Below are 27,044 nucleotides of genomic sequence, written 5' to 3'. Positions count from 1 at the left end.
CCATGTCACCTGCCTGTTTTCCTGTCCACACCTCCAGTAAGAATGCAGTGAAGTTCTGCTCCTTCCCTTATTCATGGATGTTTCTGCACTAAGGAAAGGGTGGAATTGTTGCGAAAACACATGAACGATAACAAGCTTTTCTAGCCAAGGCAGTTTAACCTGCTGTTGTTGCTCTGGTTTCATTGCAATCATTCAGATTGGACCTCTACCTGAAGTTCTTCCCCTTTTCTGGCTTTTCCCTACTTTCTGCTCCATATTCTTCATAAATTGGGCTATGGAGCAGATGAATAAGGAAACTACACTGGAGGTGCCAAAAATGCAGATTTTCCCTGCTCCACCCACACAAAAGAACAGTGAAAAACAAGAGCAAAGTGGGAAGTTTATAGTATCATCTAAAGTATGCATAAACAACGAGTGGAGAAATGGTGAGAACCTCACATGGAAAAACTCAACATCCTTGGAAAGCCTCCCTTCCTGCCAGTAAAGTGGGAGTGAATGAGCCATGGTGATCCATGAAAAATCTTCATCTGGAAGCACCCCTCTGCGTGTGTGCGTGTGTTTGCACAGATGTGATTCCTTGTTGGAAACTCCTTGCTTCCTCACCATGCAAATACCTTTTCATAGGAGGGGTTTTCTCAGGAGCAGAGCAACAGGAGAAAGGTTTAGATTCCCCTTCTGTCCTGTCAGTGCAACCCATTTATGCCATTTGCATTCACACACACACACGGACAGATTTAACTTCTCATGTAGTTAGGTCCAGAGTCTTTCTATCTTCCTTCTGTTCTCCCTTTGCATCCCATCAAGATGTGACCCTAAGTCTGCTCCTGCTCACTGCAAGGGTTGAATTATCTCCCCTTGGCATGGCGACCCAGGAAATCCACCTTTGTTTTCTAGGAGCATTGGATGATATCGCCCTCTTAGTTGCCAAGGAGATGATGCACTGCCTCCCCTTGGTAAGTCAGACGAGGCCCTGCTAGCTGCTTGCAGGCATGGGGAAAAGTTGCCTGCTGCCTGAAGCAGGCAAACTTGCCTAGCCACTGTGGAACCCAGCCTCTACCACTGCCACCGCATGGACGTTGCTCCCTGTTGATAGTGCTGCACCCACTGCCACCCCCAGCAGGAGAGCCTGTTGCCTTTCCTTTGCTGCCCCACAGGAGGTCTGCTTGCTGGGGCTGCCGTGGAGGCAGGGAGGTTTGAGACCCTGTGGGCTTCAAGCTCTTGCAAGGTCTCAGTACTTGGCTGAGATGGTGTGAGGTACTGGCCCTGTGTCGAGATTGCATGGGAGTCCCAGGAGCTAACACAGATGGAGGGCCTGTGGCTGCTTCAGATAGCACCACCGCTGCTTTTGTGCTGGTGGGGCTCTTCAGAGCACTTCCTGGGGATGAGGGTGGCCTCTCCAGGCTGGTGGGAGAAAGTCGCTCACTGCTCTTCCAGCTGTGCTGCCTCAGGCAGGCACTTCCCCCTGCTTCATGGGTGGGCTGGCCTGGGCTGCTTGCAAACTGGATTGTCATCTAGAAGGTGCTCGCAAGGTTAGATTGCCTCCGGTTGTCAGTGTTCGCCAGGTCTTGGGTGAGATAACTGTGGCATGGCTGTCTAGGAATGGGTGGCCCGCCATCATCCTGAGCCAACATAGAGGGTGCAGTGCCATCTGGTGGACCACATGTTCTCTATCTACAATTGAGCCTAAATCTGGCCCAACAAAGTTTACTTCTGTCCTCTGCAGTGTTTGCAGCACCTAGTTATCATACATAATGGTATTGAGATTCTGCCGCATGCACTGTTTAAAATATGCAATTGTACTCTTATGTATTACCTGCAAGGTGTAGTTGAATTAGTTAGAATAGGGTGTTTGGGACCTTGATAAGCATATTCTGTCCATGATACCTTAGTTAGCATCAAGAAAGACAGACAAGCCATCTTGTGAAATGCAAAACCCAAGAAACCTCTCTTCAAAGAGGCAGAGCTGGAGCCTTGCCGACTTCTGAGTTGAGGAGGTTGCCTCATACAGAGATAGGCCTTCGGGCCATCGAACTCATTCATGGCAACACGGAGAAGCAGCAACTCTCCAGACTTTTGAGGCATGTGTGGGACTTTCCACTCCTACTTAGAAACGCCGGGCATTCAACTGGGAACCTCCTGCCTGCAAGGCCTGCGCTCTGCCATTGAGTTTTGGCCCCTCTGCAAAGCTGCAATGAAACGGATTGCAGTCTCAAGTTGTGTGAGTGCTTCATTGTGCTTTCTATTTCCCAATGTTAGAAAACTCAGTCTAAAAATGTCTCCGTCATGCCTCATGGGGAGACATAAGGCAGCCTTCTTCCGTTCGTGCTTTTGGCTAATTAAGCAAGTCTGGCCACATTTCTAAAGAATGTTTTCCTTCCTTCTTTGCGTATGGCCACTTTTCTCCCCTTAAGGCTCAGCACAATCTGGCCACTATTCTGTCGAGGAATATCAGTACTGAGGGAAAGAAAAAATGCAAGGTTCCCTTGATGTCTACAAACTACTCACACAGAGTTAATCAGTAACAAGTTCTGACCACTGAGACCATTATAGCTTTGCTTTTCTCAGGAAGCCAGTCTAGATTCCAGATTTCCCACACACACTTGGAATCATGGCTAAGAAAGGAGTAGTCGAGCTTATGGACGCAGCAGTGAGAGAAATGGAAGAAACTCCTCCTGCAGAGCCACTACTTTTGCACGACGGGGTGCTATATCCCGCTGTAGTCTGCCGTACAGAAACACTGAATCTTCTTGACACTTTTAAAGCTCGGAGTGATGATGTGGTATTAGTGGGATATCCCAAAACTGGTGAGTCTCTCAGTCTTGCTTCCCTTTCCCCTCTTCTCTCTATTTTGCTTATTTTGCAGTTACAACCAGGTTTATAACAGGTAGCTTTTAAAGCAGCAGAAATTATCTTAATGGAGATGCCTCATTGTCAATTACCCAAAAGGAAGGAAATAGTCAATCCTATATATTTTATATATTTGCAACATATATATATAGTACCTATAACATATGATTTAGTATTTCAGATTCAAATAACCTGCCATATGTTGATTATGGGGATGTTTACAAAGAACAGCACCATTCAGAGACACATTGTGGGTTAATTAATTAATTGTGAGTCCTGGCAAGCTGGAGGCCATGCGGGTAAGTAGCTCCTGTTTATGGAAACTGGGTTGGTTGCCTGCTACAGTTGGGGTTACACTCCCACTGATGTTGCAGGTATGTAGTCTGAGCATTATCACAGGAGAAACAGATATCATAAATAGCCCAGAGTGCCTTCAACATCTCTGATGGGTAAGGCACCTCTGGCCATTCCTGGACAGGGACAGCTTTACCACTTGTGGTCCATGCCCTGGCAACTGCAGCACTGGGTTGCTGTTATGACCTTTTTGTGGAACTCTCCCTAAGGCTGGTCCAGAAGCTGCAGTTGGTGCAGAACGTCACAGCCACATAGATAACGAAAGTAGCTGATTGCCAGCTTTGATGCATCGTGGCTCAGAATAGAGCTTTTCATGTCATAATGCTCACTATGAATCCCCCTTTATGAATTAGACAGACACCAACACTTCTGGGTTTTCAGCACCTGTTAAAAACTTACCTTTTCCAACAGACAATCGCAGGAAGATAAACGTGTCCTTTGTATCGATCCCAGATACTTCTTCACTATAGACAAATTCTAAATAGAGTTGAAAAAGCAAATATGCAAAATCCCATGTTCTAGTTCTCTGTCTGTGAAGCTCATTTTTCAGCCTGTCCTGGCAACCGTGATGAAAGACCCATGAAGTGGGATGGCACATCCCTTTCTGTACTTTCTGATAAGGTGTCTGCATTACTTCAGGTACTAATTGGGTTGGCCAGATTTTAATTGAGTTGGAAGATGCCTCTGGAAAGTATGATGAAGAAGAAAGAAAGCGAAGGCAGCAAAATGAACAAGAATTACGACTATTTCCAGTTGAATTTGGAGATCCGGAGAAATTTGAGGTCAGCAGGTGTTTCCATTTATATTTTTCCAGGGCATTTTCCATGCCTTTCCCTACTTGCTTCACAAAGCTTTGCAATGACATCAGGATCATGCCCAGCAAGCATTTATGATGACCGAAGAGGAGTATTTATTTGATCCACAAGGAATCATCTGAAAATGGTTTGGCAAACATGGCACCATTGTTGTTTTTCTCACCTTGCCCAACTTACCTTAGGGGACCACCCTTCCCTCCCCCATACCCCACAACACCCCTCGGGGGCTAGTAAAAGTCAGTCTGTGTACGAAGCTATGCACGTAAGTGTGAAGAGGTTACCAGTGGCTTTGAGAAAGAGTGTGTGAATGTGTCTGTGGATTGCATGCCAGCAAAGGCCCTTCTTGCTTTGGGTAGTAATGCTGACCACTGCTGGGGTACAACCGCCCCTGATCCACATATCCCAGCCCAGACACAGTTTGGCCCTTGATCCAAACAAACAAACTCCGCAGAGGTTCCCTGCCCTGGTGCTGGGAGATCAGGAATGCTGTGTTGCACATGTGGATCCAATCCTGCAAGGGGCTTGTGGCCAGAACCATTCTCCCATGAATAGATCTCCATCATTAGAATGAAGAACAACGGTACCCTCCTTTCATTAACGTCTATATGACCAGTTAGGACTACTAGAATGTGCAGAAATGTGTTCATGGTGCTGGCTTCTCCGTTTTGAATTTTGCATCTGCAACGCCTTGATATGCTAAGGTGATCTTGGGGAACCAAGGGTAACTTTAAAGAATGACCTCAAAGTCTAATCAATTCATTATGGCTTGGGCTGTCATGAACTAGAATTCATGTCATCGGATGCATGAGGCATTATCCTTAGTTCCGAGATACACATTCATGCACAACTGGGTGGCTTGGGGATTGTAAATATTAAGCCGGAAGCAACTGAAATGAAGAAAGTACAGGCAGTGAGAGATAAAGTAATTTAATGAATAATTACCTTAACATTTTTAAATGCTTTGCAGTTTTTTTCTTTTAGTATACTGTTACTAGGTTGTATGAGGTTCAAGCCAAAATGCATTGCATGTTTTACAACTGTAAAAGAATAATGTATTGTATTACCTATTTCCTGTGCAGATAGAATTTTAACAAGTAATAATAATGATATCAGTTGGATTTAGGGAACAATCCTCTGCAAGTTTAGATGGAAAAACTGCCTACAATTCCAGGCATGCTGGGAACTGTAAGCAATTTTTCTGTTTAAGTTGCATAGGATTGTGGCTTTAAGCACACAGAAATGTGTTTCTACAAGGCAAACTTGCTGGGGGTTACAACCCTAATGCAATTGCATTAGATTGTCTTTTTTCAAATACAGGGATATTAACTTTCCTATTTTTATCATCTTATTAAAGAGGATGGAGAAATTACCTTCCAGAAGAATTCTAAAAACTCATCTCAAACTGCAAAAGATTCCCAAATCAATCTTTGAAAAAAAGGCAAAAGTAAGTACTCATTGTTTCCTCAATCAATCTAGAATCTTTATATATCGCTTTTCAATTAAAAAAAAGTTTTCAAATTGCATAGTAAAATAGAGCAACAAACTAGGATGAGACCTGGTTTCTAGATCCTGCTGTGGTAAAGACTTCATTAAACCACAGCTCCCTGAATTCACACAGAATGGGAAATGGTGGTTCCTTCAAAGCTTTCCATACCTGTTCCTTATGCACAGAGGAGGATGAGACAGGACATGTGCCACATCCATGGCCTGATGCAGCTCTTTCTCTGATGCTAAATTAAAGGGCCAAAGCAGGGCCAAAGGTTTTACGCCAGCATCACCACAGAGCACCCATCTGGATCACAGGCCCAGTATCAGGAGCAGAGCCCTTTAATCTTTCCTTCTGTTATGAACAGTCCTGGATTTGTGGGGGGAGGGGGCTGTTCTTGCAAAAGTAAATAGAAACCCCTTTTCTTTAATGGATCACCACTGTGTTATATGTATTGCAGGTACTCCCCCAATCCAGTGAGAGGGGGAGATTAAAGTTCCCCAACCCCCATGCTAGCATCCTGATCTAGCACTTACATTAAAGGTGGCTGGAGTGTGTGCGCAAGGGACACAGCTACTGACTACATCTTTAAGGTATCATATGTTTTGGCCCCTAGTTTAGAAAAATATGTAAACCTAGGCCCTGACAGGACTCTGCATTGACTGTTCTGTTCTCAACTGTTATTAAAGGATTCAAGCAAACTTCTCCACCAACCCTTGTTTGTGACATGTTAGCTTAAGATCTGGTGGGCTGAACTTGGAAACGGCAAAGTAAAACAGTAAGCTATGGGCTCACCTCGGTTTTTCTCCTAGTTACAAGGCTTTATGTTAAATTAATTCATTGCTGAGTCATGAAGAACTTTAGTGCTGAGCATTTAACAACAATAAATCATTATTTGTTTTTGGTGTTCGGGATCTGAACTCTGCCCTCCTAGCTTTTATATGCATGTGCTGATGTCCTTTTGTGTTTTAAAGATACTGGTTCTGTTTCGTAATCCAAAGGATGTGGCTGTATCTTACTTCCATTTCGCTAAAGGCATGAAGCTGATTCCCAGCGAGGAAACCTGGGACAAGTTTGTTGCAGATTTTATCAGTGGAAAAGGTGATCGTCTCTTCTTCTACTTAGCCCTGGAGTAGGAAACATGGTGCCTATGGGTATCTGTGAACTCCTGGACATCTGGTGTCTGCCAAAGTGCCCTATCACTCCCACTTGTTATTTTCTTTTAAAATTAAATGCATGTTTACCTGGGAGAAAGGCCCCCTCCACTCAATGGAATTTTCCCTCTGTATAACCTCATAATTGTGCTGCTGGTGAACTCTCTCCAGCCAACTAGACAATAATTCCCTAAACACGATAAAATATGTTAGGCAGAAATATGAATGAACATTTGTGCTTAGTTTAGGAGTGGCAGAGAGTACAATAAAACCGTTTAAATTGCTTTCATTGCTGTCTTTAGTGATGTCAGATCTGTCATCATTTAATCAAATGAAAAAGACTGACTGAACTGACTGACTGGATAAGGGAATTATGCATGTTGCTGGATGGACTTAATGACCTACCTGTATATAGAGAATAGGTTGGGCTCACACAGCGTGAACAGAAGGTGAAATTGTGTTGGACTAGGTAGCACAGCGCAAAGAACATATGGAAACTTAAAATCCACATGCAATTTCTAGAACAATTTTAATCTACATAAAATGCAGTGCATTCAGTCCATTCACACTTTCCGCATTCACCTTGTTGCCCACGTTGGAGTAATAGATCCTGATGTCTGGTCAAGTCATATACTCAGAAGCTAGAGGTAGACTGCATGTAGTTGCTTCCTGGTGTTTCAGTCTTCCTCACATCATTCCTACTGATTTTGCAGTATCTTCAATACTCTTCTTTCTCAAGTCTTTGTACATCAGCAGTGTGTCCTGGTTCTACGTGACTTGGACCCACTCTAAAGGCATCACCTGTCCCTGGAGGATGTCATGACCATTACTTTGCTTATTTAGGGGCATTCACCCAACCTTCGCTTCAGTCCAGGCTTATCTCTGGTCAGCTCTGCAAGTATGTGCACCTTGTTTCCCCCTGTTCTTCAGCCTTTTCTTTTCTCTAGTAACATGTTTCTTTGGATAATCCTGCTTCATTAGTACCTGAGGAACCCTTTCACCAAACAAGTGGGGCGTTCTGTGATTTGATATGAAATTGTATATATGGATTGGGTGCCATCTGGCATTTTGGTCTTGATGAAAAAGGCAAGGCAATCTGTTCTCCATGAGCAAAGAAAACAGTTGTTTAAGCCAGGTGTGTTTAAGCCATTTTCCCCTAAACCATAATAATAAATAATAAGTTCCACTCCATTCAATGGAATTTTCCCTCTGTATAACCCCATTATTGTGCTGCTGGTGAATTCTCTCCAGCCAACTAGACAATAATTCCCTAAACACGATAAAATATGTTAGGCAGAAATATAGTGAACATTTGTGTCTAGTTTAGGAGTGGCAGAGAGTACGTTGTACAAAAAGTGTACAAAGAGAGATCGCGCTGGGACTAGCGCATATAAATCATGGGTGAGAAATATGTGCACACAGATGGACCAAGAACTAAAATTCTCTAATGTTGTTGTTGTTGTTGTTGTTGTTGTTGTTGTTGTTATTATTATTATAACATTTCTATGCCGCCCCTTGCCGAAATGTTACTTCAGATAAGAACCTCTTGGTTTGTTGTTAAACCCATAGCACAGAACTAATATGAATGCAAGACTTGCATGTGTAAAATAAAGTCTACCGTATTATTATCATATTGTATTTATATACTGCATTTTTGAGGAAGCCGAGGCAGCTTTCATAGCATCATTTTATCCTTACAACAGCAACCCTGTGAGGTAGCTTGGGCTAAGAGTCTGTGATTGGCCGAAGGCCCCAAAAGCTTCATGGCTAAGTGAAGATTACAAGCCAGATCCTCTTTATCAGCAATTTAGAGATCTGTTACATGGTTAACATTGTTTGTCTTCTTCTTCCCAGTGTCTTATGGCTTATATCTTGACCATATTATTGAATGGAACAAGTATCTGGATGACAAAAATGTCATGTTTATTACCTATGAGGAACTACAAGAGGTGAGTGTTAACAAATTACATCTTTTAAAACTTCTGACTGAAAGATCATAGACTAGAAGGGTTGGAAGGGATCATGAAGGCCATCAAGTCCAACCCCCAATTGTAGGATACCATGTTACACCATCCCACTCAGATGGCATAACTATAATTAAATAGTGCTCCAGAAATAAAAAAAGAGTTTTAAATCATGGTTTCTGCTTGGCTGTTTCAGCTGGTAAACATCTCAGAAATGTTTTCTTTTAAAATTCAGCTGCAGAATCTATTAATCCAAACCTGTTGTAGGGACAGGGTCTGCTTCTCCCAAAAGGTTGTTGCCTCAGTATCTGAATCAGAACTGAAAGAAGAGTCAGGGTCAGAATTCTTAGCTGAAATGCCAAGGCCAGCATGCCCCAAGACCACATCTGGTTTGGGGGGAACACTGTCTAACAGGCAGAGTCGGGGCAGGATAGATATAATATCAGGATGTGAACATCAGGATAGATGTTCACACCTATAGTCTGGCTTCAGATCAAAAGAAAATGCCAATTGAGTAGCATTGAACATTTCCACGGTCTGGCCCACAAGCTGTGGAAACACCATAGATGGAGGTAACACTGTTTGGTTGAGAAAAGAGGAATGGGATTTAGTTTGGAATCAACTTCTTAGCATTAACCCCATTTCCCTGATTCCTGATTTTCTTATTTCTGGGAGTGGGGGGGCAGCTTTATTATTAACTTCTGTGATATTGCTTTTGCATCACAAAGCTAGTCTTGCTGGCCAGCTTTAACATAATAGAGACTGCATTTAAAAGTCCATTATCTGCTTGAAAGGAGTTGGGTGGTGGGGAGGCTGCAGAAGACCAGACTTGTACTAAAATCCTATTTTTGCAAAATTGTTAGGATAATTGATCTTGTGAATTACATTTCACATTTATGTGGAGTCACATCTAGAAATATAATAACCAACCTAACCCTTTCTTGAAGTATCTTTAAAAAAACTGGGGGGAAAACCATGGTTTTTGATCTCTACTAAATTATGGGCTTGTTATCACTATTGCAGAACAGTTATATCAAACCTGGGAACTAGAATATGTAATATCTCCATGAAAATGCTGAATTTTTGAGTTTTGTTGCATTTGTTTTCTTTGTTCAGAACACAGCATTAGGACTGAAAAGAATAGCTGAATTCTTTGATTTTTCTGTTACTGAGCAAGATATTCAATCCATTGTGGAAAAATCCAGTTTCAAAGCCATGAAAGAGAAATTCTCACAAACTCATGGAGAAATGGGCAAGACTCTTTTCCGTAAAGGTAAAATTTGATAATGTTTGATTAGTTCCATTAACAAGTATCTTTTGCTTCCAGAAGGCCCTCTTGGATAGATTTATACAGATATATCTTGCAATATGAAATAAATATTTTACCACAAATCTATACATGCTGCAAAAGCATACGGCCATTTCTGGTGTGTGAATTGTACATCTGCACACTGTAATATTGCATATTTTGATTTTTTTTTCTTTGAGATGGAGAAAAACCTTAGCATATCAGGTGCATTTAACAGAAGGCTAGCTTATAATTGCAAAGTCTGCAAAGCTTTGCAAGGAAATATCACTGGCTTACTTTACCTCTTCTATAGTGGCTCTGAGGCAGTACCATATATGGTTTTTTCCTCTTATGGATACATGCTTTATTGATTTGTTTTCACCATTCATATCCACCTGTCTGTCTGTAAAACATTCACAGTGGCTTCATCCAGCCCAAAACCAATCTTAAACTAGATTAACATTGCAGTCCTAGATTTGTCTACTGAGAACTAAGTTCCAAAAAGTTCAGTGAGATTTCCCTCAGGGAAGAGTATAGAGGTTGCAGTCCAAATGAGGTAAAAATAACAAAAACAAAAAATAAAACAAAGTAGGGTCAAATAATTGAAGGACAGTAACCCACAGATGTTCAGTGGAATAAAACAATGCCTTCTGTTCAACTAAAAGCAAACAGGAAAGGCACAAACCAGGGCTCTCTCAGAAGACAGACAGCTTATTCCTGATCTTGCATACCAGAACTGAAAATACCCTACCTTGGAATCCATCACTCATATTTCTGATTGGGGGGATCTCAAAACAGGCCATAATGTATACATATTATATCAAATCAGCCAACTGACAATAATATTTCTACTGATGTACCTGATGAAGCGGGCTCTAGTTCATAGATGCTTAGGCTACCTAATCCCATTAGTCTTTACAATATCACAAGAAGCTTTTGTTGGCAGGAGATGGGAGTGAGGGAAAAGATGCAGGTGCCATGGAAATATTTATTACATTTATTCAAGGAAAAATATGTTTCCCTCTTTCCCTGTTATGGTTACTAAACTTTCTGTTCACAGGCATAGTAGGTGACTGGAAGAATGTTTTTACTGAAGCCCAGAGTAAAGAAATGGATAAAAAATATGAGGAGGATATGGCAAAAATTGAACTTGGAAGGATGCTGAAGTATGAAGTTTACTGCAAGAACTGAAGATGGCAACAATGTTACAAATCTCACATGTTTTGGTTTTGTGCATATGGGGAAAACATCTATGAGATAGTTTTGTAGGGTGGAATTCTAGTATGTCATGCCTGCTCTGCCTATGTTATTTCCACTGTTGATCTAATTTGCATTCCAGTATTTATACATAGGGTGAAATTAATTACTAGATATAACATTTTGTGGTTGTAAAAAAATTGAAATGTTTTAATTATTTCAACACAGATTTTGAAATTTGGTTTAAGGGTTGTTTCTTTGGAGTTTTAAATACCACTGTTAGGATAAGCTGAAGTTCTGATACAGATTTGGAACTGAAATACATCACATTTTCGCAGAAAACTAAATCAACAGACAGATTGCAAATCCTGAATGGCATATGCATTTTGCTTGGGAAATAAGGGCAACTACTGAATTTTATATTTTTAGAAATGGGGGAATGTCTCTCTCTGTCTCAAAGGCATTCAGTTCAATCTGGAATCTGTGTAAGCAGCTAGCGAAATTGTCTTTAGCTGTATGTGCAATCTTTTCTCATACTCCTTTTTAAAGACTTTAGTGCTTAACATTGAGCTTGCTCTCTCTCTTCCTCCCACATACATTTTCCGTAAAACCACCCTAATGAACAGAAGTAGAGGACCCAATATTTAGGTTGATCTGAATAAAACTGCATAAAGGCAGGTGTTTATGCTAGTATAGTCACTACATATATGTAAAGTGTTTATGTAATATAGACACCTATTGAGGTAAAAGCAGAATGGATCCCATAGTCCTGTGGCCATGGCATCTAGATAGCCCTCCAGATGTTTTGGTCTACAACTCCCTCACCATTGCCTATGCTGGCCAGTGCTGTTGGGAGCTGGAGGCTGAAACATCTGGAAGACCACAAGTTGCCCATCTTGCAACTTGAGAATGGATTCTGAGTTTTAGAACCCCAAAGTTAAACTACACACACATACACTTACAAATGTGTGGTTGTAGTCATCTATTGACTCCTGAGTTGGGCACACATAGCCACCCAATGTGATTACTTTGTTAAGAACAGCACTAGGTGTGGGTTTCAGAGACAAAGGTCACAAAGTTCCTTGTGATTATGCTTGGTGGCTGCATGGTGACACCATGGTAAGCCACTCCCTGTGATTCAGATTGCCAAAGTATCCATGGAGGGCAGTAACAAAGGTGAAGCACTCCCCATTCTCCAAATCCGAACACTCACTTTCCAGACAAAACCCTCCTGAAATTTTGCAGCTTTCTTAAACAGGACCCCCTCTGTGCTGTGTGTCATTTGCATAATAGCTGCAAAAGGGAAAAAACGGGATGAATCATGTCCCCTTTGCAGCGGGGACCCTCTCCAAGCTGTTCTTGCACAGTCTCCCACAAATCTCTTCATCTGAAACTTGGCAGGCTTGATCACCTCAGAAGGAGCCACTATCCTTCCAAATTTCTAAATCTGCCAAGAATTTTATTAAAAGTTATTGGCAGTTCCCTTAAAAAAATAAAACAAAAATTAAAGGCATGCAGCACAACAACATCTGCATCTATTTATCAGATATATTCCCCCCTCATAAGGGACTATTATGCCTGAAATCTGCCAAGCAGGAAAAAACATGTAGTCATCTGTTAATTTCCAATGTTAGCCTTAAGATTTTCAAGCAGTACATAAGATCTGACAATATTATGTTATCGAGTAGCATGTGAATCATTAAAATGAATGAATAAATGAATGGCATAAGGATTTGGATTTTTAAGCTATGGTTTGAACCCAGGCCAAAGCAGACTGCCACCAAAGCATCGTTAGCTGAATTGGTCTGTTTTCCAAATGGCCACATCAGAGCTTAAACTGAATCTTGTGGTTGGTGCACACCATCTGCAGAAGCATTGTCTTGATGCCAGAAGCTGTGCAGAGTTGTTCCTGTAAGCAACTTGACACACTCAGTGACTGTGTCATGGGGAAAGCAGGCCTCCACTTGAAGCCAATGCCCTTGATCATGGCAGCATTTGTATCATCGGTGAGAAAGGAGCTCCACAAGGATGCAGGTGCCCTTTATCACTGAACACTAATGTGTGATTGCAGGGCACAGGGCAAGTAGGTGTCCTGGCACTGGGCGCAGGGCCAGTAGATACGATCCCATCCCTGCTCACAAATTTACCAGCCAGGAGGTAGGAGTCAGCTGCCAAGGACTATGCAGTACTTTGACTCCTGACTTATCTGATTAACACTGCTGTAAAGCATGCACTCAGGGATGGTGCGTCAACAACAAACCTCCCATTTAATCCAAATAACAGCCTTGCCCTGATTTAAACTCCTTACGTAACTATTCCCTTGAGTTGCCATAACTTCTTTCCTTGAAAAATTTCATTTTGAAGATATGCTACAGCTTTCCAAGTTTAAAGGTGGAAAAGTACTATGCACAGATTTCCTGCATGCAAGTCATGAACTCTGGAACTACCTCTTTATAATCAGAGCTTCTAATTTTGGAAGATGCAGACATGTAAACAGTACCATGGCCTCTCTATGTCTTACACCACAAATCTGAACATGATGACATGGAAGTCAAGTCACTGAAAATCTGTGAGCCTCTCTTTCTTACATGCCAAGGTGCCCAAGAATGTTGCCTTACATGGGTTGTGTTCATTTTTTATTGCTAATATGTTGTGAGCAAGAAGTGCTCTCAGTCTATGACTCTGAAGATAAGCAGTGAAGGGTGCACTCCTATTGCCCCAGGGCAGATGCATGTAAGCCTCCCCCCAAGGCCTTGTAGGGAGTGGCAGCCAGCACCGTTTTTTCCAAACGAGATGCAGGGAGTGGGGTGGAGACTCCACCTTCAGAGTCCTGCTCCAAGGAAGCAGGACCTCAGAATTGGGAGGCCAAAGAACCTCGTATCCTCCCAGACAATGTTGGGAGGCCATAGGATTGTGTCCTAAAATGGAATTGCTAATTCAATGTAGCAAACCAGAATGAACACCTTGTGACAGAGCTCGAGCAGTAGTACATTTGCAAAGGAAATTCTCACTCCCTTTTCTCAGGTTTAATATTTATTCATGTCACTCCAAACTACAATAAATGGTCAGCAATTGCAGATCCAGTTTCAGCTTAGTCTCTGGGGCCTTCCTTGAGAGGCTCAGAAGGTGGCAAATAGGGGGAGAGCCTTTTCTGTGGTGGCCCTTCAATTTTGGAATAACCTCCCTTCTGTGGCCCACCTGATGCAGAATTTGCCATCTTGTTGGTGCTAAGCCAAGACAGCACTCTTTGTGGACGCCTTTAAAGACCTCCCTGATTAGCCAGCTGCCTTACTCTTAGGCAGATCTTTTAAATTGTCTTTTTATTGTTTTAATGTTTTATGCTATTTTAATTTTTAATTTTTGTTAATTGTTTTTATCTATTGTATTTAATTGTTTTTATACCATTTTACAAGCCACCCAGAGCTTCAGCTGGGGCATTATAGAAATGTAAATAATAATAATAATAATAATAATAATAATAATAATACATTTTTGGAAGTTTTATCTTAAAGGTACAAACAGATTTTTAAAATGTGAAATGTTTCGACATTAACATGCCAGTTTCAGTTACTGTACTGAAGCTGGCATTTTAGGCTGAATTAATTTTGAAATCTTTTTATGAAAACAATTTTAAATGCATAAACTGAATGTGTGGTTGCTGGCTGCTTATTGTGTTTTGGAGTGCATGTGATGTTCATTGCACCATGTACATATTGATCTATTTTCACAAAAACAATTCGAGAAGTCCCACATAATTCCTAATTTCAGTGTTGGCCAGCTTTGAGGGGGCCCTGGGCAAGGTGTCCTCTGGCAAGCCCCTCCTCTGAGGTGACCCTGGTGGCAGTGCCTGAGGTTTTTCTGGATGCTTGCCATCTTTTAAATTGGCACCCACAATGCCTGAGAACTACACTAAACCAGGGAACATTGTGGGAAGTGTAATAAAAGCTAAATCCAGCCACTTAGTGTGGCTTATCAACTTTGCTGTTGTTATTTGTTCTTTTTAAAGAAAGGCCAGGGAGAGGTATCAGTTGCCAGGCACAGGTTGCAGGTGGATGCCCAAGGAACCCTCCTGTTGATGCTGATGCTAATCCTATCACTGCTTACTTCCATTTAGCCAAAGCTTCTCTTACTACACATACTGAAAAACCATTAGCCTTTTCCCCTCCTCTGTTTTCTGACAAATCAGTAAAACAAGAAATCCATTTTACTTTCATGAAAAAAATTCTGCTTTCCATAATATTCTTTGAATTTGTCATGTGTGTGTCCCTACTCCCACCTGTATACGACAATCCCAATCCCAATCCATGCAACCTGTGCCATGAAAGAGAAGTTTGAATTTTAAGTATGTATTTCCATATAAATCTGCCTGAACTCTAAGTTCATCTGTGGAGCTCCTTCTCCAGGAGCCCTCTTTGAAAGAAGCTAGCAGGTTAGCCACCAGGAGAAGGGCCTTCTCAGTGGTAGCGCCCCGACTGTAGAATCTGCTCCCCAGAGAGGTATGTTCAGAGCGCACTTTTTATTCTTTTCAGCACTAGGCTAAATCCTTTTTATTTTCTTATTTTAATATATTTTATCATATATATATATATATATATATATATATATTGCATATGGCTTTTTACTGAAGTGCTGTTGTGCTATTGTTTCTGTAAACTGCCTTGAAATTTCAGTGAAACACAGTATATTAATGTTATAAATGAATAAATGATTTTGGAATCACGGATCTGACAATTCTGACATCAGAGTTTGGCCCACTGTGGAGGAACACTCCACTCAGGAAAAGCAGGGGGTTGATGGGGTTTTACCCCATAGGGTTGGTGGGGTTTTCCAGTAGCTCCCTACCACATATCAGCAGGCAAACAAACCATCCAACAGATGCCCTGATCCCATGTGCATCCACCCAATCCAAGCCAGAGGATACTGGATATCCCAGACCCAGAGAAATGGGAACAAAATTGACACCTTCTACCTCTGCCCCAGGGACAGCAAGACCAAAGTGGACGGCTCTGAAGTTAGTACTGAGGCCTGCCTGGGAATAAAGCACACACAAGGCTGAAAAGATTAGATATATTTGCAGTAAAGAAGGGGAAACAAAAGAATAAACCCGTGTACAAAATTAGGAGGAGATCGGCACCTGAGATAGACACCTAACCCTAAGACAAATACCTCCTTAAATCACTTCTCAGCAACAGAGAAATCCTCTGAAAGGTTAAAATTACAAAACTCTGTTCAGCCCCTTGTCCAGCTTACTCACAGGCAAAGGCCTTCTGTCAGGTTGTTGCTTCAATCAGATCCCAAGCCCACAGAAACAGACTCGGATCCTAGCACCTTCCTAACAAAGGCTGAAGCCCAGCAGTGATACTCTCGGCTTCATATGACCAGTATAAGGTGGGCTCCCAGAGCCAGTCATGGTGAAGCAAGGGACTTCCTCAGCTCCTGTTAGGGAGGACCGAGTGGAAAACTTCTCCCACATCTCTTAAAAGCAATCAGCTTATTTTTGGCTGGGATCAGCTTGGACCTTGAAGGCCTGGAAGCCAGGGGAGATTATGAAAAGGCACGTAAGTTGGGGTAATGAAAGCATGCCAGGCCCTTCCTATGAAATGGAGTTTCCTGTTAGCAGCAAAAAAATCTCAGGCAAAGGGACTGTAGCTTTTCTGCCATACCTCCAAACACCTCCCCCTACCTGTTTTGCTATTTTTGTTTAATGCACAGGCTGAACAAGGAACTTACAGAGCTTGCTGTCTATTTGGAAACCCTTTGATTGGTCTGAATAAAAAGTATTATCATGTCAGAGTGAGTGTAAGTGGACCAACAGATTTATTTTGTAAAACAACCAGTTCACTTTCAAGATTTATGTATGCTGTTTTATAGCAATAGTATGAATTTACCTTTTCAAGGCACTTTTTCTTCTACATTCACATATGATAGACAACTTAGGTGGTTAGTCATGCTTTCCCCATAACCAAATAGCTGCAATTTGTACTAATGTGTGGCTGTTAGGTCCACTTCCTAGGACTTCATTTTACTACGGATTCCAATCATTGTGCTTTTGGAAAATGCAAGGATAGCATTATGTAAAATCATATAATACCATCCTTGAATGAATAGCTTCCTAGGGTTTGAATTATGGGAAATTACCTGATGAAATGTGAGGTTTCCAGAAGGAAAAGCCTGAAGGAATGAAAAAATTGGAAAATCCTCATAGGATTCCTTTTTGACGGAGTCTGTTAATCTTCTCTCTCTTCTGTATAGTTCTGTTGCATGTTGTTTCTACCTTTATGCTACCCTTTTCAGATAGTATGTACTCCTGTTGGTCTTTTGGAATTCCTACTCTCGGTTTGGATCTCCCTTTGATTTCTTGGATCTTCTGGAAGAAGTCTTTTGTTTTCCTCCTTTATTGTTTTGCTCTGTTTCTTTGCGCTGGCCACTGTAATAGTGCTTTTTGTATCTGTGTGATAGTCACTGAAAAGTTGCATTTAGGATCGTATTCCTATTTCTGTCACCTTTTGCTTTTTTCCTTCATGGCAATATGGATTGTAGCCTCTAGCACCATCTTTGACTTAGTGGTCCTGATAAGATGTGCCCTTTCTTCTTCCCTGTGCTTGGAGCTGAGTCAGCAATGCAGAAGTCAGTGGGTGCAGTTTGTCTGCAAGGAGAAAGCAAAGTCTGTCTGTCTGTCTATATTTTTGTTGAACATATAGGTCTGCTCTGGAATAACTGCCTCAGTCTACCTCTGATTCACACCCCAAGCATACCCATAATGCCTCTTGGAGCCAGAAAAGGTTTTGTTGAATTTCTTGACAAGTTTTTGGCCGACAGTGCCAAGCTAGCCCCAGAAGAGAAGCTCTACTCCTATAAAGGTCTTTGGTACCCTCTTGCCTTGTGCCTCCAGAAACTTTACAAGCTCTTGAAACCTTTGAGGCCAGGGAAGATGATGTGATCCTGGCAGCCTATCCTAAAAGTGGTGAGTGCCCATCTTGTGCAACCTTTCAAAAATGTCCTATCAAAAGTAAGGAATTAGAGCATTATTATTACTGTTTTGCTGTTGTTACATGCAGTCAAATAATCTCTGATTTAAAAGTAGGTCACAGCATGCCCAACAATCTGATCTCATTTTCTCCCTATCCTCTTCACTTGCAAAGTGCACTTCCAGCAGTGCATTTCAAATACATAGGACCTGACTAAACCGAAGAATCCTGTCTAAAGGTTGGGTTCCCAGAGAAAGCCCATGTTCACTGAAACCCCCACATCAGGCCAGGGAAGCTTAATCTATGGAATGTGCTCCCCAGAGAGGTCTGCCTGGCGCCGTCGTTATTTGTTTTTCAGCGCCAGGCGAAGACCTTTTTATTCAAGCGTCATTTTAATTGTTAATATTATTGGATTTTATCTGGCCAGGGCGACTTATTTTATATTGTTATTTTTTGCATTTTAATTTAATGTTTGCACTTTACAAACATTTTAATTTATTGTTATATTTAATGTTTGTATTTTAACTTAATGTTGTAAGCTGCCCCGAGGCTTCGGCGAATGGGGCGGCATAAAAATGTTTTAATAAATAAATAAAATAAAATAAAATAAACTTCTCCTTTTAAGCAGGCCACAGAACAGGTGAGGCACTTACCAGACTGCTGGCTATCCAAACTGGAGTGGCAATTGGGGTGTCAAGAGGGGGCCCATGCAGAAGAATTCCTGCTGTTATCTCAGATCAGTGACTGGAGATAAAAGGGAATTCTTCTCCCTTCTTGACCTGAATGGGTGGAGCCTGGAGGATAGGCTAGGCTTAGGGATCAGGTGTGTTTTCAGGTTTCTTTATTCCTGCCTTCAATACTTGTGGCCGGGGATGTCAGATAAATCCACAGTGGACTCAGATGAGCCCAAATTTCTCAGATTCCACAGTCATATGAGTTCTCCCAGGTCATGTTGAGTCTATGGGGCTTACAGACCGATTCTTTTATTTTGTATATTTTTGTGTGAAAAATGCACAAAATATAGAACACGAAACAAAAACATATACCTCCATAAAGTAAAACATTAAAATACACGTTATGGAGGGATTTGCACATTTTGGGCTGATTTTCAGAAGCATGACTTTGCTCAAATATTTGCAGTCATTTGCAGGTTGGCAGATGGTAGAACACCTGTCACCACCTGAGTGGCTTTCTTTTTATTTACACATCCCTGCTTGTGGGGTCCCCAAATACTCATGTGAAAATCTTTTCCCTGCAAGAGGCAATGAGCTTAAAATGCAGGGAAGAGCAAGAGGCAGAGCTTAAGTTATCTAAAATAGCATTTCATACACATATTCTGTGTATGTGGAGGTCTCTAACCTAAAGGGTTGTAATGAAGATGCAATATCTCAGCTATGGAGCATATCTTTCAGGGCTCTGGACCTGGCACATCAGGGTGTGCTCTGGATGGCACAGTTAGGTTAGAGGCTGGGCAGAGGAAAGGAACCTGCATTTATCCGAAGGCCTCATGCTGCTATGTATAACTGGAAAGAGTCCTGGATATTGTCTATCAGCAAGTTCAAGTCGACCTGCTTGTCCTGGTTGCACTTAGAGTTCGGCTTAGATATCCTCCATTTTTCTTCACAGCCTGAACTCTTAAGCTTCTCTCCTCCCGAGTAGGTATAGCCAGAATAGGGGAGGGTGTGTACATGTGTTCAAGGAGGAGAATGAATAGATATACGCAAAGCAATCCTATGTACATAATCTCAGGAGTAAGTGCCACGAATTCCATTGCATGGGTCAGTGGAAGGATGCATGGGACAGAAGGAGTGGGGGACAGATAATGCCAGGGACTGGATTAGCACTCCACAGGCACAGTCCTGTTGCCCCTACCCTTCACGTGCACCCTGTGCCCTGAGCCAAGCCCAATGGCTGCAATCTCCACTGCACCTTGCAGACAGAGCTTTGTATAGGCAGCTGCTTTGGGCTTTCTAGATAAAGTGCTTGAGATGGAGAGGGAAGGAGGCTGAGATATTGAAAGAAATTTCTGGAATTCCTTGGTCCAAGCTGCTCACCTCCCCATCCACCAGCATGGATTCCACAGGGATGCATTTACAACCTCAGGGGAAGCAGCTGGCACAGTTCTTTCTGTGCTGGCTGAGAGGTGGATGGGGCAGAGGCTCAGCCTTCCAAGTCCCAGCTCCAAGACTGCAAGATCTCAGAGGGAGCTCCACGTACTCTTCCCCTGCCCCCCATAATATCAGAAGGGCAGAGGATTGTGCACATATTTCTGCTGTCGTGCCGTGTCATTTGATTGTGCCGTGTCATTTGAACTTTGCTTTGGATAGCAACATGGTTTGGGTTGGCATTGCTGGAGTTGAGGGAGGCACCATCGGAGTGCTCCAAGTGAAATTTGGGCACAAGAAAAGGGAGGCATGTGGATCACCCTCACATGCTTCCTACATGCGTTATCTCTCTCAGGTTCTAACTGGCTTGATCACATCCTAAATAACTTGGAAATCAAAGCTGGAAAATATACAAAAGAGGAAATGAAAAAGAGACTTGACCTTGAAGAGGAACTGGGAATTGCTCCACGCCTTGAGTCTGGGGAACCAGATAAGTTCAAGGTTAGCATGACCCAAGCTTTCCCAAAGCTAAATAATTACTGAAAGTAGACAAGGTGTAATTCCCTGTCCAGGACAATTTCTCTTGGGTCAGGACCTACTGTGCCTGTTGGACAACCATTCAGGCGCAGTCTATTCAAAGGTGAATAGGAAGGGTGGAGCGAGAACCAAAGGGGTTTGTGTGCATAAACCCCATAAGAAAGACTAGGGTGGCCCTGTGTCTTACTTTAGATAGGATGGGTAGGGGCCATCACTCTGTGAGAAGAAGGTCCCAGGATCAATGCCTGGCATTTCTGGGTAGGGCTGGAAAATGTCCTGCCTGAGACCTCCGGGGACCATTGCCAGTCAGGACTAACAATATGAAGCTATGCGGACCAAGGGTCCAACGCAGTAAAGGCACCTTTACATCTTTCCCCATACAATTCCTTTTTGAAGGCATCTTCTGCTAGAAGGGCTGCCCACTCTGAGTCCACCTGTAAGATAAAGAACCAACAGAAGGCCAAACCAGCAGGGACCTTTACTTGCCCATCAACAGTTTGTACTTGGACAGCAGACTGAAAAGGCACCCTGGTTAGAGTGGACTTCCCTACTCTGCTGAAGTGTATTTTATGTATATTTGAATTATACCTGTTATTTCCAAATCTGTACCAGCACATGGACTTTTTATGCAAATATATACTCTTTTTGGGTGACGTATATCCTCTCTTTCGAAATAGGAAAGGGGCACTATACTTCTTCCACCAGTCCCCTCTTCCCAAGTAAGACCTATTTTCTACACATGGCAAATCAGAGCTACATATGTTCAGATATCAAAATGGGGAGAAGGGGAGAGAGTGAAATGAAGACCATTTTACCTCGTTACTGGGACAGGAGCATCTTTGCATTTAATAGCATCATACTGTGCAGGCTGTGGTTTGTCATAAATTATATCTCCATATTGTGAATGTTTTCATTTGCTTATTTCTGGAGATCAAGCCACTGTGGCATTTGCTGATGTTAAGGACAAAGGAATATGCTGGACTTTTTTTGGACAGCTGGCAGTGCTAGGGGCTTCCTCTTCTCCCCACCCTGAACCTGAGTTAGAAATGAAGCTTGCTTCACACAGCCAAGTAGACAGTTGAAATTATGTATTGTTTAATGGCACAATCCTGTGCCTACTTAGACAGAAGAAGACTGACTGGATCATGTATCAGCTTGGTATTAACTCTGGTGCTTATCTCCTATTTTATTAAAGAGGATGGCAAAGCTACCTTCCAGAAGGATCATCATAACTCATCTCTTTCCTCATATGCTGCCCAGATCGATTTTCAAACATAAAGCCAAGGTGAGTGCATCTACATTATGCACATTAACCCCTGACTGGAGTGTCAGAGTCTGTTCTGCATAGATGTGCAGTGAGACAGGGAAGCTCCGAGCAGCATCATATCTGTGGTCATCTGGGAGAGATTTAGACCACTATTCAGCGTGTCCCTTTCCATGCTCATAGAAAGTTGCTTCCACATCACCTTTCACATAACACGTGTGCTTGTGTAACTGAAGATGGCCCTAGTTGTGGTGAACCAAATGAAATGTTCTTGTTCATGCCTTCAAAATGACCCCATCCCCACTCACTTCTGGATGGTGTAACACAGTCTGGAAAATGTATCACTAAAAGTCACTGGCAAAGAACAGCTAGATGGGTTGGCCACAATATTTTTTGATTAGTGACTTGTGGCCTAAAACACAGAAGAGGAGTAGAGGAGAAGACGCTTCTGTTACGCTTGCCTTCCTGCTTGCCTTATTCCATGAGTCAATTCTTACCCTCAAAAGGAAACAAGCAAATGCTACATTTACGAGCCTACTTTGCTACATCTGGTAATGTCTAATGTTCCTAGACAATAAAATTGACATGCTGTGCTGTACCGCAGGAGCCCTTTGTAAGCAGGACACATCCTAGCTGCAATAGAAGCATAGGCGATATTTCAACAAATACTCCTCCAGTCTCGGCACAGTGTAGCAATTTGCACTGATATGGATATGTGCAGTCCTATATTGACTGACCTTGAATGCCATAAATTTGTCTTCAGTTTAGCAGATTACACTACTGACCCAAGCCATAACTTGAAGAAATTGGACTATTGCTTGATGCTAGCATTCTTTTTCTGTATTATTTATTTATCTTTGGTTTGATAAGTACCTGTGCTGTTAAAGAAAAATCCAGATGAAAATATTAAAGCATATTTTTCTTCTTTATATTTCAGATACTGGTGCTAATTCGAAACCCAAAAGACACTGTGGTCTCTAGTTATCATTTTAGTAACAAGCTAGCTTTCTCTTCTAACTCAGCATGGGATGCTTATTTCATGGATTTTACGAATAATGGGAAAGGTTGTTTTTCTATCTTCTTGTGATTTTTAATAAAATTGTGTATAGTGAATTTCAGAGTTTGGGAGTAATCCTGAATCCATGCCAACTTTTGGATGTCTGGGCGGCAGCTCCAGTTGGTATACCGGTTGCCTGCTGTCACAGAGACTTAGGGTTAGCCACAGTCAGGATTGCTAATTATGTGATGCTCCTTACCTGGTGCTGTCATTTAATATGGTCCAGAAACGTCAGCTATTCCAGAGACTTGCAGCATGAATTCTGTCAAATGCTAACCTTTGAGAGTATATAATAGCTATCCTTCAAAAGTAAAGCTAGGTGTCAATTTGTTTCCAGGCTAATTTCAAGGAGCTGGCTTTAATGTTTAAACCCCTGCTGAATGTGTGTCCACATCTCTGTAAGAGTTGTATGAATTTGATGCTGTATCAGGTTTTAAAACATACTAGCATTCACCCAAATGTTCTTACAAAATCTGTACAGCCAGTCTATCCAGACTCTTGGATAATCATCTGAGGACTTCCTCCCAATGCCAAATCCAAGGAGGCTCAGAGGTTAGCAACAGGAGGAGGGCCCAGTCAGTGGTGGCCCCCTGATTCTGGAATGATCTTTCTACAGATATTCATCCAACACTAGCTCTGTTATCTTTTTGGTACTAGGCTAAGATCACCTTCTTCTCAAAAACATTTGAAAGTACATGGGGGCTTTTATGTCGAACTGGTTGTACTAAAAATCGTTCTGACTGCTCAAATTGTTTTAAATTCTATGTTTGAATTTGATATGGTGTTTTCTTGTATTTGGCTTGTGCTTTTATGAATTTGAGCTGCTTCAGCTATTAAGTGATATGGATATGAAACAAAGTAAATTATATCATGCAATTCTTATTCCTTCTCTCCAGTGCCCGGGAACTCCTACTTTGACTATATCAAAGGATGGGACATAGAATCATAGAAACATAGAAAACAGAGCGAGTCAGAAGGGTCCTCCCGGGCCATCCAGTCCAACCTCTGGCACCAGCCGGCTCCGCTCACGACACGCCCACCATGTGGACGTCCAGCCTATCCTTGAACACCCGCACCGATGGGGCCTCAATGACCTCTTGTGGAAGCCCATTCCACACCCTCGGGGTCCTGACTGTCAGGAAGTGCTTCCTGGCATCCAAATGGAACCTGGGTTCCCTGAGCTTTGCTCCGTTGGAGAGCGTCCTGCCTTCCCCTGCAGGGGAGTACAGGCCTCTACCCACCTCCATGTGACATCCCCTCACATCTCTGTGTGTTGCCAACAGATCCCCTCTGAGTCTTCTCCAGGCTGAAGAGACCCAGTTCCATCAGTCTCGCCTCATACGGCATCCCCTGCAAACCGGCCACCAACCTTGTGGCCCTACGCTGCACTGACTCCAACCTGGCTATATCCTTTCTGTAACATGTATATTGATGAGGATAATGTCATGACCGTAAGCTATGAAGAGCTACAGGAGGTGAGGATATGACAGGGATATGAAAGTCAAGCGTGTCTTTCTGAACTGTTGCAAGTATAATCAATGGTCAAGACCTTTATATGTGAATTTCATTTCTGTGATTAGGGTGTATGGACATGCAGGTGTAAGAGTAATTTCCTCATGTTCAATGAAGAAATTGGTTTGCTTTCTTTTGGGGTAGGGATATCCATCATGCCACTACTGTGCACATGCATGGGCTGTTCCAGCTGCTAAACCAGGTAGATGGTTTCTTGAGATTTGAATTGTGAAAATAAACAAAATGTTTATAAAAGAAGCAGTAGGGCACTCTAGACCTGCAACTGGTTCAGAGGCATTAGAAAGCTGGGCTAAAATCATAACTGAAGAAACAAACAGAACTTTTCATTTTATGTAACATCCATCTCTGACATAATGTTTAGTTCACAGAAACATTCCTTTGGTGTCAGTATAACATCAGTACAATATTTCTGACATGGGCAATTTACTATCTTTTGCTTCTTTTAAAATACAGGATCTGAATTTAGACTTGAAAAAAATAGCTAAGTTCCCTGGGTTTATGCTGAATTAAGAAGAGTTTCAAAGTATTGTAGAAAAGAGTAGCTTCAAAGCTATGAAAGAGAAAGCCCAGGAGAGCCACGGAGCATTTGGAAATATCCTTTTCCGCAAAGGTATGGTTTCAGGGGATGTGGACTGACATCAATAACTACTAGGCCTGATGGCTCTATGCTATCTCAGGATCTGAAGCAATATGCTTAAGCAAATTAGTTGCTGGGAAACTTGGGCAAGAGGGCACTCATATCCTGCTTGGGGGGACCTGTTGGTTATTCCATAAACAGAATCTTGGACTAGTCGAACCATCCAACGTTGCTCTTCTGCTGTTCATAACTTCATATCAGCAAAGGCACATAAACTACAGGGTGATAAGGCAGATGGCGTCCCAGAGAATCAGGGCTCCAAATGAAAGCTCCAGGGATCCAGTTCTGAGTAACAATGACGCTGAGGTTTTTTATTGTTTCCTGCTGTATTTTAATTATGGCCATTTTCCTGAAATCTCTGCTTCCAGGCTTCTCTGTGGGATTAAGATTGGCTCTATCGTATGTGTCCCTTCTCTGGGAGCTGTGCAAGCTTTTCTTTCTCTGTTTTTCTATATGTTCCATTACATAAGCACAAGTGGTGTTGCAACAGCGTGGTATTACAAAAACACATTAACTTCTCATAGGGGCATTTTCAGTTGACAGAACACTTTTCTCTATCTAAAACAGAGTCACAGGAATGGTTGCTGGCCTCAGAATGGTTGCAAAACAGGGGAAAGGCCCTGGAGGATAGGAATGTGCCCGCAAAATACTTTGAGGAGCCAAGAGTGCACAGGTGACCTATGGCGTTGTTTCCGAGCGGCCCAAAGAACTTCAGTTATGTGGTGGCTCTACATATTTTTATTTCTGCAGGATGTGTTGGTGACTGGAAAAGCCTGTTCACGGACTCGCAGAACATGGATAAAAAATTTGAGGAATGCTTGGCTGGAACAAAACTAGGAGCGAAGATGAAGTTCGAGGTTTACTGCAAGAGCTGAAGAAACAGCTCTACCCTTGGAAATTCAGTCTGTCATTTTACATGTAACTGGGAGTGGTTTGCTGTTTCCCTTTCTGCATTTCATGCAGGGTTCCCACATTGTCTTGTTGCCCACGTTGTACCCAGATGAAATTTGTATTGGATTAATCGATGTGCTTTTGAACACTGTATTGATTTTATTTCTTTACTGTATGCAACCCAGAAAATCCTAGTTTTGGGCCAACTCAGAAAAACAATAAATAAGCAAAGTGCTTGCCGTGTCCCCCAGCCTTTCTGCATTTTCAGCTTTCATTTTAAAAGCTGGTCTCTAGCCCTTGAAGGAATAAAAATACAAGCCCAGCCCTGCAAATGTTATTCTGCCCTACTGTTTGTGAAAACCAAGTGCCTGACCTTTTTCAGCACTGCCTGCTATAGAATAAATAGCTATAACTGACATTGAGGGGATAGTCCTAGCGAAGGGGGAAAGTAGAGTGAGTGGAAAAAGGACAATCATGACAAACCCAGGAAGGTGAGAATTTTAGAAATTGGTATCATGTATGGGGAATTGGCCCATTTTTAGGGTTCGGGTGGAAATGCAGGGTAGGGTTAGGGTTTGGAAAACTAAGCTGCTCCTGATGTTTCTGAGGGCTGGAACATGATTAGATTGCCAAAATATAATGAGCTGGGCAGAAAAAACCTCAGGAAGGTTTAGAAATTGGTGTAATGCAGGGGGAATTGGCCCATTTTTAGGATTAGGGTTGAAATCCAGGGGAGGGTTAGGGTTCGGAAAACTAAGGTGCACTTAATTTCTCTGAGCAGTGGAATGTTGTCAGAATGGCAAAATAGAATGAGCAGGGCAGAAAATACTCTGGAAGGTGAGGATTTTATAAGTTGGTGTTATGCATTGGACATTGGCCCGATTTTAGGCTTAGGGTGGAAATCCAGGGGAGGGTTGGGGTTCGGAAAACTAAGGTGCTTCTGATGT

At 42.2% G+C, this 27,044-nt stretch overlaps 1 protein-coding gene and 1 pseudogene across 1 annotated transcript; both read left to right on the top strand.

Annotated features, from left to right (window-relative positions):
- The first annotated feature begins 2,473 nt into the window (after positions 1-2,473).
- On the top strand, positions 2,474-12,015 carry LOC123018748 (sulfotransferase 6B1-like). The gene is made up of 7 exons (XM_044421096.1): positions 2,474-2,804; positions 3,841-3,983; positions 5,371-5,460; positions 6,477-6,603; positions 8,511-8,605; positions 9,737-9,893; positions 10,969-12,015. Exons 1-7 carry the CDS (start codon positions 2,609-2,611, stop codon positions 11,097-11,099), a joined length of 939 nt encoding a protein of 312 aa, XP_044277031.1. The 5' UTR covers positions 2,474-2,608; the 3' UTR covers positions 11,100-12,015.
- Positions 12,016-17,865: 5,850 nt separating this feature from the next.
- Positions 17,866-26,081, top strand: LOC123018899 (annotated as a pseudogene).
- Positions 26,082-27,044: the final 963 nt, after the last annotated feature.

This window comes from Varanus komodoensis, unplaced genomic scaffold (genome assembly GCF_004798865.1).
Source record: "Varanus komodoensis strain SLA01 unplaced genomic scaffold, ASM479886v1 scaffold1, whole genome shotgun sequence".
NCBI classification, from domain to species: domain Eukaryota; kingdom Metazoa; phylum Chordata; class Lepidosauria; order Squamata; family Varanidae; genus Varanus; species Varanus komodoensis.
Note: the sequence above shows the minus strand (reverse complement) of the source record. Positions and strands in the feature narration are given on the sequence as shown.